The sequence below is a fragment of the Dasypus novemcinctus genome, chromosome 20 (genome assembly GCF_030445035.2).
Source record: "Dasypus novemcinctus isolate mDasNov1 chromosome 20, mDasNov1.1.hap2, whole genome shotgun sequence".
NCBI lineage: Eukaryota > Metazoa > Chordata > Mammalia > Cingulata > Dasypodidae > Dasypus > Dasypus novemcinctus.
The window spans coordinates 20,753,615-20,769,219 of NC_080692.1; the positions used below are offsets into that span (position 1 = coordinate 20,753,615).

Consider the following 15,605-nt stretch of genomic DNA (forward strand, 5'->3'; position numbering starts at 1 on the left):
GCTGGGAAACCAAGTGCACTGTTAAAAATGGGGGTACTATTACAAAGAAGGGGAGAATAGATGATGGGGGAGTTATTAGAATTACCACTTTGTAGATGAGGAATAAGGCACAAGGAAGCTAAGCACAGAGGTCTGAAGTGGCACAAAAATCTAGTAATAGCTATTACGTGGTGGTGGTGGTGGGGCAAGGGGTCACACCAAAGTTTTAGAATGGTATTTTGAAATAAATTAGAATGGATTCAAAATGATCCTAACAGTAATGTTAATCACTCTATAGCAATCTAATGTGCTCTCATGTAGAGATCTAGGGCTGGAATTATTGGAACTCCCTTGTAGGTAACCCACAGCCCACCTTTTTAATGTTCTAACTTGTAATCTGAATATATTCATGATAGTATGTCAAGCATGGGAATTTCACCCAACATGTATGAGATGGAAAAAAAGTTGAAAACGAGGCACTGTGCTATTCTGCTGCTACCCTACTCCTCTCTTTTGGCATATGAAACCTTCCCTGCAAATTGAAGATGTTTCCAGAGCTGTTCCTGTTACTCAGGCTTATCCCCTATTCCCAATCCCCAATAACTGTTATGGAAGCCATTTTGCCTAATGATGAGAAAGTTTTATTGACAAAAGTATGTGCTGATAACCCACAGTTCCCTAGGGAGATAGAGGACAAGAAATGGACTATATCTTCAAAGATCAAAATTGCCTCCCTGGGTTTAATCCAAAGTAGCCCATCCAGTTACACAAAAGGTGAAGAGGCTACTGTGGAGTAAAACATTGAAAAAAAGATTTAATCCCAGTTCTAAATACTTGTGGTGAATTGGGAATAACTTATTTTTAGACAGCCACATCTTCTTTCTGTATATTTTCAGCATCTAATGTTTGTGAGCTTGCTGGCCTTTTAGGTACATTGCCTAACACAAGTGGAGTATTTTTCACCTTCCATGGTGCCAGCTAGGCAATGAATTTACATGGAGTCGGAGCCAATTCCAGTGTTTCTTTTCCTTATTATCAACTTCTTCCAGTTTGCCAATCTTGAAAAGTCGCTTCCTGGGTGCTGGGGGTTTGAATCCAGAGAATTTGAAGAAGCTACTGCTCATTCGGCTCAGCCTAGAAGCATATTCAGACTCAGGGTGCATATATGTGTCAATTTTTTTCAGAACAGTGTCAACTAAAGACTGGATAGTTTCCACAGGATCATCCCTCAGATTTTCGAGAGCTGAAACATGAAAAGAGGTCAGTTCAGATTCTGATGGTTTCATTATTTTCCACCTCACATGCCAGATCATTATGGCATAAATTAATTGGTATCATTTTTGTCACCGTAACAATAATAGTTGTTTCATTGTAGAAAAAAATTAAATATAAATTATTTTTTTTAAAAAGGAAAGCAAGAAAAACCACTCATAATCCTACTCCCAAAGATAATACTGTTAATATTCTAGTATCCATCTCTGCAGTACTTTTTTAAAAACACCTAGTAGAGACCATTTTTTTTCAAAATTGGAGATAATACCTTTATCGTTCCATAAAATATTCCTATATACAACATAATAGCTCTTGCATGAGTCTATCATAATTTCTTGATGAACCCCCATTGATGAATATTTAGGTTGTGATAATTTTTTTACTGTTATAAACAATATTCGTTAATTATTCAACAACTTTATTGCACACTGTGAACTGTGCAGAGAACACAGAATATTGTGCGAGGTGCTGGGATACAGTGGTGAACAAGAAAGACAAACTCCCCACCCTCTGGAAGTTAACATTCTCATGTGGAGAAAGACAAAATTTAAAAGTGAACACATGAAGCGCTTAGGAGGAAATGTAATGGAGTGGTGAGAGACAACAAGTGGGAAGGACCCCTAATGACAGGCCAGTCAGGGAATGTTTCCCTGAGGTGGCATTTGAGCAAACCTCCAAAGGATGAGAGCCAGCCATACGCAGAGCAGGGCAGATGCCTTCCCAGCAGGAGGGGGTCCATGGTGTAGAAAGTAGCTAGCATGACTGCAGCTTCTAGTGTGTGCAGGAGGGAGAGGGGCATTTGTGTTAGGGGGCTAAGGCTGGAGAGGGAAGCAGACCTTGTGGGTCAGGGTAAGAGACAAAACTTTAACACCAAGAGCAGTAGAAAGCTATTGAAGGTTTTAAGAAAAGGAGTGACATAATCCAATGTACATGTGTTAAAGAGAATCTGTTGCCATGTGGAGAATAGTAGCAAGAGTGGATATTAGGAAGATGATGGTGTTGGGGGTTGTTCCAAGTGGTCCAGCTAGGGAATGGTAGGGGCTTGGATTAGGGTGGGGCAGAGAAGATGACACAGGACATTACTTAGCACATAATGAATAGAAAGAACAGACTGAATCTTGGAAAGACAGGCTACACAAAACTAAAAGGCCTGCAAACCCAACCAAGTCAGCTGCAGCATGCTGATCTCATTTGTACTTAGGACAGGATAAAAGAGCTGGAATTAAGCTATAACAGAAAAAATGGCAGTTATTTGAAGAAACATTTCTTGATCTCAAGGCTTATTAGGTATTAGATGTGAGTTTAACTAGAATTACCTTCCTTGGGGAATGTGCTATCCTGTCTAAGTGATTTAGGCACTGTCCTTCCTGGAGGCTGAGTGGGATGAGGACAGCAAGGTGAATTCTCAGAGACCTAGGAGACTGAGGAGTCTAGGATCTCTATTCTGGATATACCTTTCTAAACACCCCAGGCGGTGGTTGGGAGGAATGGGAGGGGGCACTACTACAAAACAGAGACCTCAGTTGTAAAAGCAAAGGGAAGGCAGCAGAGATATAAAATGTCAGGGTCAAAATTGAAGCCAGGATTAGAGCCTTAAGCAGACAGATACTGATGCCCAAAGACTAGAGTTCTAGAGGTGGCATGGTTACTCTCTGAGAAGAAAGTGACAAATTCATCTTTCCTTAGTCATAGCTATAAGTCTATTCCCTACCTGCTACCCTTATTATCATCTCCTGCCCCAGCCTTGAATCAAGTCAACAAAAAATGTTTCAGGGAACTTCTTTGTGCCAAGTGAAGCTCAGTGCTCTATAGACATTTTTATTTAGTACCTAAAATAGCTTTTAATATAAGCACGATTATCCCTGTGATACAGATGAAGAAACTGAGAATTATGTAACTTGTCCAAAGTCACATGGCTAGTAATTGAAAGAGTCAGGGTGTGAACAATGGGCTGGCTGATGCTGAAGTCCAGGGTTTTCATTACACCGAGTTGGAGGACAGAAAGGAGCCTTAGAAATCATTTAGTTCAAAGTCTTTTTCTCTAGATAAAGATCTGTAAACCATAAAGGAAATAAGACTGTCAATCTCCAGTTGTCTTAACAACTGTCCAGTTAGGCAATCTCTTCGAGGTATTAGTCCACCATTACCTCAAAAGCAACAAATCCAAAGTATAATCTCACAACAGATACTGGGATACTCTAACTGGGTTCAGTCCAGAAGGCAGACACCCTGAAGACAAACATTTACAACCCTAAAACAAGAGCAAACCTGCGACATTCAAATATGCACATATATTCTTAAATACAAAGGGGCTTAGATATAAGAGCATTATCTATAAAAACAAATATTTTAATTTTGTCTCTGTATCAGAGGAAGGAAACTATGGCATGAAAAAATAGTGAAGTACAAATAATTCAGAAATCATTTCCATTTGGTACTGAAATGAATTGAACAATCCCTACCACCCATCACAAGCACTGATAATCACCTTCCCCCACCCCAATTAACCAGTCCTAAGAATAAGGGGACCTGGATCATCTTGTCTTGGCTTATAAGGCAGTGGTTCCACATCAGGAGAGGCAAGCTTTCCCTCCCCCCACCGAGTGCTCAACTCCTGGATCAGGAGTGTCATGAGAAGCTTTCCATTGTTCCCATCCCCATTTTCAGAGAACTGGCTCAAAGGTTTTACATTGGGGGAGAAGCAGGCCATAAAACAGCTCCTTATCTCTTCCCAAAGGAACTGATTTCACTTGCAACAGAGCGTGGAGAAGTTCTAAGGGCCCTCTCAAGAACAATGGAGGTTGTGGTGAAATACAATTGGTAGAAGAGTCAAAGTACAGCCTAGACTGTAGGCTAGCTAGTTTGTAGGAGAGAACTGGGGGATAAAACAGCTGGGAGCAGCCCACCTGGGATCACAACAAATATCAAACACTGACCTAAAGGAAACCATGACTAAAGAAGTAAAGGAAGGTATGATGACTACTCAGCTTTAAGAACAAATACACTACAAACACATGTGATAACATGGATGAACCTTGAGAACCTTATGTTGAGTGAAGCAACCCAGGCATTGAAGGACAAATACTACATGACCTAAATGATATGAAATAAGACTGCATGATAGGCTTAAAGGAATTTGGGGGGTAGAGGAAGTTCGCGAGCTGACACCTACCTGGGTGAAATCTATGATAAGCTGGAGGTAAGTATTTGTGCAGGGAAAGGATAAAAATGGGGGCATAGGGATGCCTTTGGGTGGGGCTTAGTGGGCTTGAGGGGGGCTAGGGATGGGAGAATGAGTAATATATCCCAAGAAATGGGGGGAGGTTGGGGGAACATATGAACATAGGAGATTGTCAGGTATGAGGTTGAGAGTATATTGTTGAGAAAACTTTTTCAAAAATATAATAAGGTTCCTTAAAGGGGAGAATCTGATATAGGACAGGCTTCTAGGGAGTGTGCGAGTGCTCATTTTGTCGTAGTGGGTTATATCATTGGATGGAAACCCATACAATGAGAGTGAAGGTATACCCACATCCTGGGGAGGACTGATGTTCTCAAATAGAGGGAATTGTATCTCTCGAGAGAAATCATGGCTCCCAATACATTAGGACAGTCAAGCATGTCAAGCCCTCAACATTGTTGCAAGTATCTCTGAACCTGACCCTTCAAGCAATGAGAATGATTGTCACTGTGGGCCATGAGGGGAGGGGGAAAGAGGTATTGAAAAAGTGGAATCAGTGTAACTGTGGGGCAATGGAAGTGTTCCACAAGATTACACAAGGATGGATATAGGACATGGTAAATTACACCCAAAAGTGTATAGGGGCCTATAGGCTAAAATGTAAATCATAATGTAAAACATAAGATAACTAAAAATTTAGAAAATCGTATAGTCTAAAATATAGACCACAATGCAAACCCAAGTGTAACCTTGTTTGAAAGCTATTGTCTCAATATCTGTACATCAGTTGCAGTAAATATCGTATGAACATGTAAAAAGATTATTGCTGGGCAAGGGACAAAATGTCTGATGTTGAATATGTGGGAGTACTGTATATTGTATATATGAATTACTGTGGTCTAAAACTTTTGTGAAGACAAGCTTAATAATTAGGAAAAAGAAAAAGAAAAGACAAAGAAAGTACGTAGACCCTGAGGAAGAGATGGAAAAAGTTGCCTTGCCATTGTGCATACAGGGCAACACTTACTGCAGTGATGGAAGGCAAAACATCAAAAACAAAGCTTTTTCATTTTTTAATTTTTTGACACCCCAATTTATTTTTACTTTAATTTTTCTAAATTAGTATGTATTCTATATCTAACCTCTAAACCCATCACTATATCCCATTTTACTATTAATGGAACCTGGAAATATATTGGGCTTCATTTTCAGGGAGGTTTTGGACCACAGAAGGGTTCAATGGTGGTGGGGGAGGAATACTGGTGTGGTGTGTTATTGGTGGGGGGAGCATGGTTGGGAGGGAGTTCTCCAGGGCATATGTGCGGGGTGCATAAAAATGTTTGGATATTTTCATAATGGTTACAGTTGGGAACAATGGCTGGGGGAATGCTGAGTTCCTGGCCGGGGGAGCTCTGTTGCATTCCCCAATGGAACAGCAACAATCCTCTGAGTGCAATGGCTAAGACCAATAAGGAAGGATGGTCCAACAATGAGCCCTTGATGCTAATGACTATGCTTGTGGGCCTGTGGGCCTGAAATAAGAACTAGGCCTAGAGCTGCCTAAGAGTTACCTCCTGAGAGCCTCCATGTTGCTCAAATGTGGCTAGTCTCGAAGCCAAACTCAGCATGTAAATTTCCCCCAGCATGGAACATGACTCCCAGGGATGAGCCTCCCTGGCACTGAGGGATTACTACCAAGTACCAGCTGATGATGTAGCTGGAGAATGACCTTTAATAAAAGGGTCAACTCAGACCAGCAGAATATCTCAGCCTCCATGTAATACCAGGAGTTAAAAATGCTTTTTGACCCTGAATAAAAGGGGGAAATGTAAAGGACAAATGAGTTTATATGGCTATGAGTCTCTAAAAAAGAGCCGGGAGGTCATCAGAGGGGTTGCCCTTATGCACACCTTAGCAGAGTCCCAGAGACAGCTAAAGTAGATACAATACCAGGTATTGGTTCTTCTGAAGGCTACAGAGACCCACAGGTTCTATGGTCATGGCAAATGGACTTCAGTGCCATGTCAGTTGGCCCTACTTTGGAGTTTGTGGTCCTGAGTGTGATGGAGTTGGACTCAGATGTGATCTTTGTTCACAAGCCTCTCCTGTCACTTTTACCGGACCCGTGGTTGGCACTGGGGTTTAGTGTATATTTGGGGGACCTGAATCTCTGGACTGTCCATGTGATAGCCAGGCCCTAAGCCTCAACAGACTTGCAACTCCTACCCTCTGGTTTATTGGACTTACCCTGGCCAGCTAACAGGGAGGTGAAGAAGGTCAACTGCCACACCAGGGAGGCAAGAGTGCCTACAACTGCAAACAGGAGGAGGAGTGCCTACATCATCCAAGTAGAGTCGAGGCACCCTCTCAATAGAGGGGTGGAGTGGACCTAGCCATCCCAGGGTTCACGGAATGGAGGAATAGGGTTTGGATTAGAGTGGACTTACTGATACTCTATTCTGGAACTAATGTGATTAGTAGTGGAAGTAAATGTAACACTGAGATGGAGAAAGTGGATATGGTAGCTGCCGAGGGTGGGAATGGGAAGAAGAGATGTGATGTGGGGGCATTTTCAGGACTTGGAGGTGTCCTGGGTGGTACTGCAGGGACAGTTACTGGACATTGTATGTCCTCCCATGGCCCACTAGATGGACTGGGGGAGAATGTAAACTGTAATGTGGACCATTGACCATGTGGTGCAGCAGTGCTCAGAGATGTATTCACCAAGTGCAATGAATGTCCCATGATGATGTAGGAGGTTGTGGTTATGGGAGGAGTGGGGTGAGAGGGGTGGGGGGTATATGGGGACCTCAATTTTTTAAATGTAACATTAAAAATAAATTAATTAATTAAAAAAATAAATAAACGTATAGCCAACTAAAAAAAAAAGTAAAGGAAGTAATGATGACAATTTCACATCAAATAGAGAATATCAATAAAGAGATAGAAATTATATAAAACAACCAAATGGAAATCTGGAGTTTCAAGGTTTAATAATTGAAATAAAATACTCACTAGGGGATTTTAACAGTAGATTTGAACAAGGAGAAGAAAGAATAAGTGAACCTGAAAACATAAATAGAGATTATGCAAACCAAGAACAAAGGAAAAAAACCAGTGAAGAAAATGATGAGGACATCAGAGATATAGGACACCAGTAAGTGCACCAAAATACATGTAGTAGAAGACCAGAAGTAGAGGAGAGAGAGAAAGGAATAGAAAAAATAGTCAAAGGAAAAATGGCTGAAAACTTATGGAAGTTGTTGAAAAAACACTCATCTACACATCCGGGAAGCTAAATGAACTCCAAATTGGATAAATATGAAGAGATCCATAAACAGACACATCAATGTAAAAATGCTGAAAGTCAAAGATAAGGAGAAAATCTTTACAGTTGCAGGAGAAAAAATGACTTTTTACTTATAAGGGAACCGCAATAAGATTAACAGATGACTTAGCAGCAGACAAAACAGAGGCCAGAAGACAGAAGAATAATGCATTCAAAGTGCTGAAAGGAAAAAAAAACCTGTCAATCAAGAATCTGATATCCATCAATATTATCTTTCAAAACTGAAGGTGAAATAAAGACTTTCCCAGATAAACAAAAAACGAGAATTTTTTTGGTAGAAGACCACCTTACAAGAAATACTAAAAGAAGGTCTTCAGGCTAAAAGCAGGTGACACCAGTTGGAATTTGTATACATATTTTTTTTAAAGTACCAATAAATGTGATTATGTGATTATAAAATACAGTATAAATGTAAATTTTCCTCCATTCTTCTCTTAACTGATTTAAAAAGCAAAAGTATAAAATAATATGCATAGAATATATGCATAAAGGTGGTGCATAGGAGCAGGCTAAGGAAATTACTACAGAGCATAAAGTAATAATTATAACAATATATTGTTGGGTTTATTATTAAAAGATATATATAACAAAAATATTGTAGAAGAGTGAGAAAGAAAATAGAGCCACACAGGACATAATGTTTCTCTTTATCTCTAGAATTAAGCTAGTATAACTATGAAGCTGATTTTGATAAGTTGAGGTATATAATAAACCCCATAAGAACTACAAAAAAGAAAACAACAACTCAAAAATGTTATAGTGAACAAATCAGTACAGAAATTTAAATGCTACATTAGAAAATATTCACTTAATGCAAAAGAAAGCAGGAAAAGCTGAATGAATAAAGGAATAAAGACATGAAACATTATAAACAAAAAGTAAAATGGCAATGTAAGTAAAACTGTATTGAAAATAACATTAAATGTGACTGGATTAAACAACCCAACCCAAAACGCAGAGGTAATCCAGACTATATAAAGAACGACAACTCAACAACAAAAAGACAAAACCCAATTTGAACATGGACAAAGGACTTGAATAGACATTTTCTAAAGAAGATAATAAAAAGGGCCAATAAGCACATTAAAAGATGTCTAACATCATTAGCCATTAGAGAAATTCAAATCAAAACCACAATGACCTCATGCCTCCCTCCCACAGGGATCTTACAAAATTAACTTGAACTTCCAGCTGCCCACTGCCTCCCTAAATGTAGCTGTAAGTGTCTGCTCCTTCCACCAGCATCCTCACAGTACTGCCAATTACTGAGTGACTATGGGCCACCATCCCCTGGCTACACCCAGGAACCGGGAACAGCCAGGTACCCCCAAACAAATATGCTGAGCTGCTGGCTTCATTGAAGACTTGGGAAAAGAAATCAGACCTGGACAGACTGAAATGAGGCATCATTCATATTAGAAGCCTAGTTCGGGAGTGCTTGGTTGAACAGAACGGAATACCAGATCCTAGCCACCTTGTTAGCTTTGAAGGCTTTCCATCTTTTACAAGATGAGAATTTACGGCCATCTCTCCTGTTCAGATGAAACTCTTGTTTTCAAAATGTTAACAGTTTGTTTTTATTTCTCCCCTTCCCCCGCCCCTGTGGTTCACTAAGCTCTGAACCTACCAAATTGAAGAAAGTACTCTTTTTTTTTCACCCCATATGCATTGATTAAAAAATAATAATATGTGGAAAAGTTACCTGTCTTACACCGAACTGTCCTTTGCCAAGATACCAATCAATATTTCACTTCAGTCTTCTCTTTTAAATGTTTATGTAATCTAAATTGTTCTTTGTCCCTTTTCATAAGCTAATACAATGCTGTGTGGCAGTTTGAAATTATTTTATAAATCCCCAAAAGAGATATATTATGTTTGTAAACCAATCTATTTTTCTGGGTGTAATACCCTTTATTGCATTAAATTTAGTTGAGGGGCCTTTGTTTAGATTACCTGTTAAGATTGCTGTAAGACTTTTTTTTATTTTTTTATTTTTTAGGTACCAGGGGCTGGGTATTGAACCCAGGACCTTGTATGTGGGAAGCCAGCACTCAACCACAGAACCACATTGGCTTGCCTGAGTTGGCTTTTGTTTTGTTTTGTTTTACTTGTTATTTGTTTTTGTTTTTACTGAGACTGTATATAGATTTCAGTTCTGTATTTCCTGTAAGTTGATCAAAATGTCTGGAAAGAAATGACTAGAACTGTTTGCAACTTTGTATGTATTTATTACTTGATGTAATAATAAAGTTTATTTTCATTAAAAAAAAAAAAGAAAAACCACAATGAGATACCACTTTAAACTCATTAGGATAGCTGGGTTTTTTTGTTGTTGTTTGGGGTTTTTTTTTAAGGAAAATAATAAATGTTGGCAAGGATGTGGAGAAATAAGAACTGTCATACATTGTGGGTGGGAATTGAAAATAGTGCAGCTGCTGTGGAAAACAATTTAGCGGTTCCTCAAAAAGTTGAACATGCAATTACCACTCCTAAGTACATACCCCAAAGAGTTAAAAGCAGGGATTTAAACAGACACTTGTACACCAACATTCGTAGCAGCATTGTTCACAATAGCTAAAAGATGGAAACAACCCAAGTATCCATCAATAGATGAACAGATTAAAAAAATACAGTATATCCATACAATGGAATATTATTCAGCTCTAAAAAGGAATGAAGTTCTGATACACACTATGACATGGATGAACCTTAAAGACATCATGTTAAGTGAAATAAACCAAATACAAAAGGCAAATATTGTGTGATTCCACTTATATGAATAGCTAGAATGAGAAAATTCATTGACTAGAAAGTAGATAAGAGGTTACTAGGGGCTGGGAGTAGGGAGAATGGAGAGTTACTGCTTAGTAGGTAAAGAGTTTCTGTTTGAGGTGATAAAAAGGTTTTGGTAATGGATGGTGTTGATGGTCACATAACATTGTAAAAGTGACATCACTGAATTGTATACTTAAAAATAGTTAAAATGGGAACTTTTGTATTATATATATATTATCCCAGTTTTTTTTAAGCAGACATTATCAGACTGGATTTTTTTTTAAAGATTTATTTTTTACTTATTTTTCTCCCCCACCCCTGCCCTCCCCCCAGTTATCTGCTCTCTGTGTCCATTTGCTGTATGTTCTTCTGTGACCGTTTCTATCCTTAGCAGCAGCAGCAGGAATCTGTGTTTCTTTTTGTTGTGTCATCTTGTTGTGTCAGCTTAAGCCTGATCCAGGGAAGCAGATTTAGTCCAACAGACAGGGCGTCTGCCTACCACATGGGAGGTCCTGGGTTCAAACCCAGGGCCTCCTGACTTGTGTGATGAGCTGGCCCACACGCAGCGCGGATGCACACAAGGAGTGCCATGCCACGCAGGGGTGTCGCCCATGTAGAAGAGCCCCATGTGCCAGGAGTGCGCCCCATAAGGAGAGCCACCCAGTGTGAAAGAAAGTGCAGCCTGCCCAAGAATGGTGCTGCACACACGAGGAGCTGACACAACAAGATGACGCAACAAAAAGAAAACACAGAGAAGCAGACTTGGCCCAATGTATAGGGCATCCGCCTACCACATGGGAGGTCCACGGTTCAAACCCTGGGCCTCCTTGACCCGTGTGGAGCTGGCACATGCACAGTGCTGATGCATGCAAGGAGTGCCGTGCCACGCAGGGGTTTCCCCGCGTAGGGGAGCCCCATGCACAAGGACCGCACCCCGTAAGGAGAGCCACCCAGCACGAAAGAAAGTGCAGCCTGCCCAAGAATGGCACTGCACACACAGAGAGCTGACACAACAAGATGATGCAACAAAAAGAAACACAGATTCCCAGTGCTGCTGATAAGGATAGAAGTGGTCACAGAAGAACACAGCAAATAGACACAGACAGCAGACAACTGGAGGGAGGGGAGAGAAATAAATAAATCTTTAAAGAAAAAAAAAAAAGAAAACACAGATTTCCGGTGCCACTGATAAGGATAGAAGGGGTCACAGAAGATCATACAGCGAATGGACACAGAGAACAGACAACTGGGGGAGGGGGGGAAGGGGAGAGAAATAAATTTTTTAAAAAAATCTTTTAAAAAAATTAAAGGATGGAAAAAGATATCATTCAAGTAGTAACTGTAATAAAACTGCAGTAGCTACAATGATAGACAAAATAACTTTAAAACAAAAAGTGGTATTAGAGCTAAAAAGAGATATTTTAGAATGATAAAAGGGTCAATTATTCAGGAAGATATAACAATTATAAACATATGCCCCTATAACAAAGCAACAAAATACATGAAGCAAAAGCTGACATAACAAAGGGAAAAGCAGACAATTCAACAATAATACATGTAGATGTCAATATATCACTTTCAATAATGGATAGAACAACTAGACAGAAAATCATAAGGAAATAGAAGACTTGAATGATACTGTAAAACAACTAGATCTAAAGACACCTATAGAACACTCCACCAAACAATGGAATATATATTCTTCTCAAGTACACATGGAACATTCTCCAGGATAGACCATATCTAGGCCATAAAACAAACCTCAACAAATGTAAAAGGATAGAAATAACAAAGTATATTTTCCAACCACAATGGAATGAAATTAGAAAGAAATATCAGAAAAAAATTTGGAAATTCACAAATATGTGGAAATAAACAGCACACTCCTAAATAAACAATGGGTCAAAGATGAAATCAAAGTGAAAATTAGAAAATATTTTGAGATGCATGAAAATTAAGATACAACATATAAAAATGTATGGGATGCAGCTGAAGTAGTGCTTAGAGAGAAATTTATAGCTATAAATGCCTATCTTAAATTCACAGAAAAATCTCAAATCAGTAATCTAATGTTCCACCTTAAAACACTGAATAAAGAAGAGTAAACTAAACCTAATAAAGTTGAAAGAAGGAAATAAAGATTAGAATGGAAATTAATGAAATAGAGGGTAGAAAAACAATAGAGAAAATATTGAAACCCAAAACAGGTTCTTTGGAAAGATCGACAAAAGTGACACATTTTTAGTTAGATTGACCAAGAAAAATAGAGAAAAGGCTTAAATCACAAGACATTTATAGAAATAAAAAGTATTATAAAGAAATAGCATGAACGATTACTTGCCAAGAAATTAGGTAACTTAGATGAAAGGGACAAATTCTAAGATACACAAACTACCAAAACTGACCCAAGAAGAAATAGACAATTTGAATCAACTGTAATGAGTGAAGCAATGGAACTGGTAATTAAGAGAGAAAAAAAATAATAACACAAAGAAAAGACCAGACTCAGATGGCTTCACTGCTGAATTCTACCAAGCATTTTATTTTTTTTAAAAGATTTATTTTTTTAAATTTATTTCTCTCTACCCCCCATCCCCCAGTTGTCTGTTCTCTGTGTCCATTTGCTGTGTGTTCTGTGTCCGTTTATATTCTTCTCAGTGGCACTGGGAATCTGTGTCACTTTTTTTGTTGTTGTTGCATCACCTTGCTGTGTCAGCTCTCTGTATGTGCGATGGCCACTCCTGGGCAGGCTGCACTTTTTTCATGGGGGGCGGTTCTCCTTACAGGGCACACTCCTTGTGCTTGGGGCTCCCCTACATGGGGGACACCCCTGTGTGGCATGGCACTCCTTGCATGCATCAGCACTACGCCTGGGCCAGCTCACCACATGGGTCAGGAGGCCCTGGGTTTGAGCCTGGACCTCCTATGTGGTAGGTGGATGCTCTATCCATTGAACCAAATCCGCTTCCCCAAGCATTTTAAATAAAAATTAATAGCAATTATTCACAAACTCTTCCAAAATACAGGAAAGGAGGGAACACTTCTCAACTCATTTTACTAGACCGATATTACCCTGATGCTAAAACCATTACAAAGACATTCCAAGAAAAGAAAATGACAGAACAATATCTCCTATGAATATGGATGCAAGAATCCTCAAGAAAATAACAGCAAACTGAATCCAATAACATATTAAAAAAAAAGAATTATACACCATGATCAAGTGGGATTTATCCCAGGAATGCAAAGATCAGTTAACAGCTGAAAATCAATTAATGTAATATGTCATATCCAAAGAATAAACACCAAAAATTAAGTGATCTTCTCAATAATGCAGAAAAAGCATTTGACAAACCCAACATCTTTTCATGATAAAACACTTAATAAACTAGGTATATTAGTCAGCTAAAGGGGTGCTGATGCAAAATACCAGAAATTGGTTGTTTTTTTTTTTAACATTTATTTATTTATCTCCCCTTCTCCCCCTACCCTGGTTGTCTGTTCTGTGTGTCTATTTGCTGCGTCGTCTTCTTTGTCCACTTCTGTTGTTGTCAGCGGCATGGGAATCTGTGTTTCTTTTTGTTGCATCATCTTGTGTCAGCTCTCCATGTGTGCGGCACCATTCCTGGGCAGGCTACACTTTCTTTCGCGCTGGGTGGCTCTCCTTATGGGGCGCACTCCTTGAGCATGGGACTCCCCTATGTGGGGGACACCCCTGTGTGGCATGGCACTCCTTGTGCACATCAGCACTGCGTATGGGCCAGCTCATCACATGGGTCAAGGAGGCCCGGGGTTTGAACCGCGGACCCCCCATGTGGTAGACAGAAGCCCTAACCACTGGGCCAAGTTTGCTGCCAGGTTGGTTTTTATAAAGGGTATTTATTTGGGTTAGGATCTTACAAATTCCAGGCCATAAGCATAAGTTACTTCCCGTAACCAAAGTCTATTTTTACATGTTGGGGCAAGATGGCTGCTGACATTGGCGAGGGTTCAGGCTTCCTGGGTTCCTCCCTTCCAGGGTCTTGCTTCTCTCAAGGTTCAGGGTTCCTCTCTTCCTAGGGCTTGCTTCTGTTTCCTCTGTGAGCTTCCCGAGGCTCCAGTTTAAGGCTTAGTTATGAACTCCAAAAATAGACATTGGTTTCAGCATCAAACTCCAACATCAAAACTTCAACATCAAAAACCCTCAGCATCGAAAAGCTTCAACTCTGTCCTTTGCCATGCCCTTGGTGGGTGGGGACTCAACACCCTAATGATGTGGCCCAATCAAAGCCCTAATCATAACTTAATCATGCCCAGGTACAGACCAGATTACAAACATAAACCAATATCTATTTTTGGAATTCATAATTATATCAAACTGCCACACTAGGAATAGACGGAAACTTCCTCAAACTGATAAAGGGCATCAATGAAAAACACATAACTAACATCATGCTTAATGTGAATGATTGGATGTTTCCCCCCTAAGATCAGGAAAAAGATAAGGATGTTCTTCCTCATCACTTCTACTCAATATAGTACTAGAGACACTAGTCAGAACAATTAGTCAAGAAAAAGAAACAAAAGACATCCACTTTGGAAAAGACGAAGCAAATCTCTCTCTGATTACAGATGACATGATCTCCTATATAGAAAATCCTAAGGAAGCCACTAAAAAACTAGTAGAAGTAATAAACAAATTCGTATACAAAATCAGTATATAAAAATCATTTATAGGAAACGGACTTTGGCCCAGTGGTTAGGGCGTCCGTCTACCATATGGGAGGTCCGCGGTTCAAACCCCAGGCCTCCTTGACCCGTGTGGAGCTGGCCATGTGCAGCGCTGATGCGCGCGAAGAGTGCCGTGCCACGCAAGGGTGTCCCCCGCATGGGGGAGCCCCACGCACAAGGAGTGCGCCCGTGAGGAAAGCCGCCCGGCGTGAAAAGGAAGAGCAGCCTGCCCAGGAATGGCGCCGCCCACACTTCCCATGCCGCTGACGACAACAGAAGCGGACAAAGAAACAAGGCGCAGCAAATAGACACCAAGAACAGACAACCAGGGGCGGGGGG

General features: G+C 40.0%; 1 protein-coding gene across 3 annotated transcripts in view; it reads right to left on the bottom strand.

Annotated features, from left to right (window-relative positions):
* Nucleotides 1–604: 604 nt before the first annotated feature.
* LOC101435567 (maestro heat-like repeat-containing protein family member 1) overlaps nucleotides 605–15,605 on the bottom strand; it is a 149,941-nt gene continuing 134,940 nt past the window's right edge. For all 3 annotated transcript variants that reach the window (XM_058282585.2, XM_058282586.2, XM_071210119.1), the window contains one exon: nucleotides 605–1,222. In XM_058282585.2, the coding sequence (XP_058138568.2) occupies nucleotides 939–1,222 (284 nt within the window). In that variant the 3' untranslated portion in view covers nucleotides 605–938. The remainder of the gene's footprint in view (nucleotides 1,223–15,605) is intronic.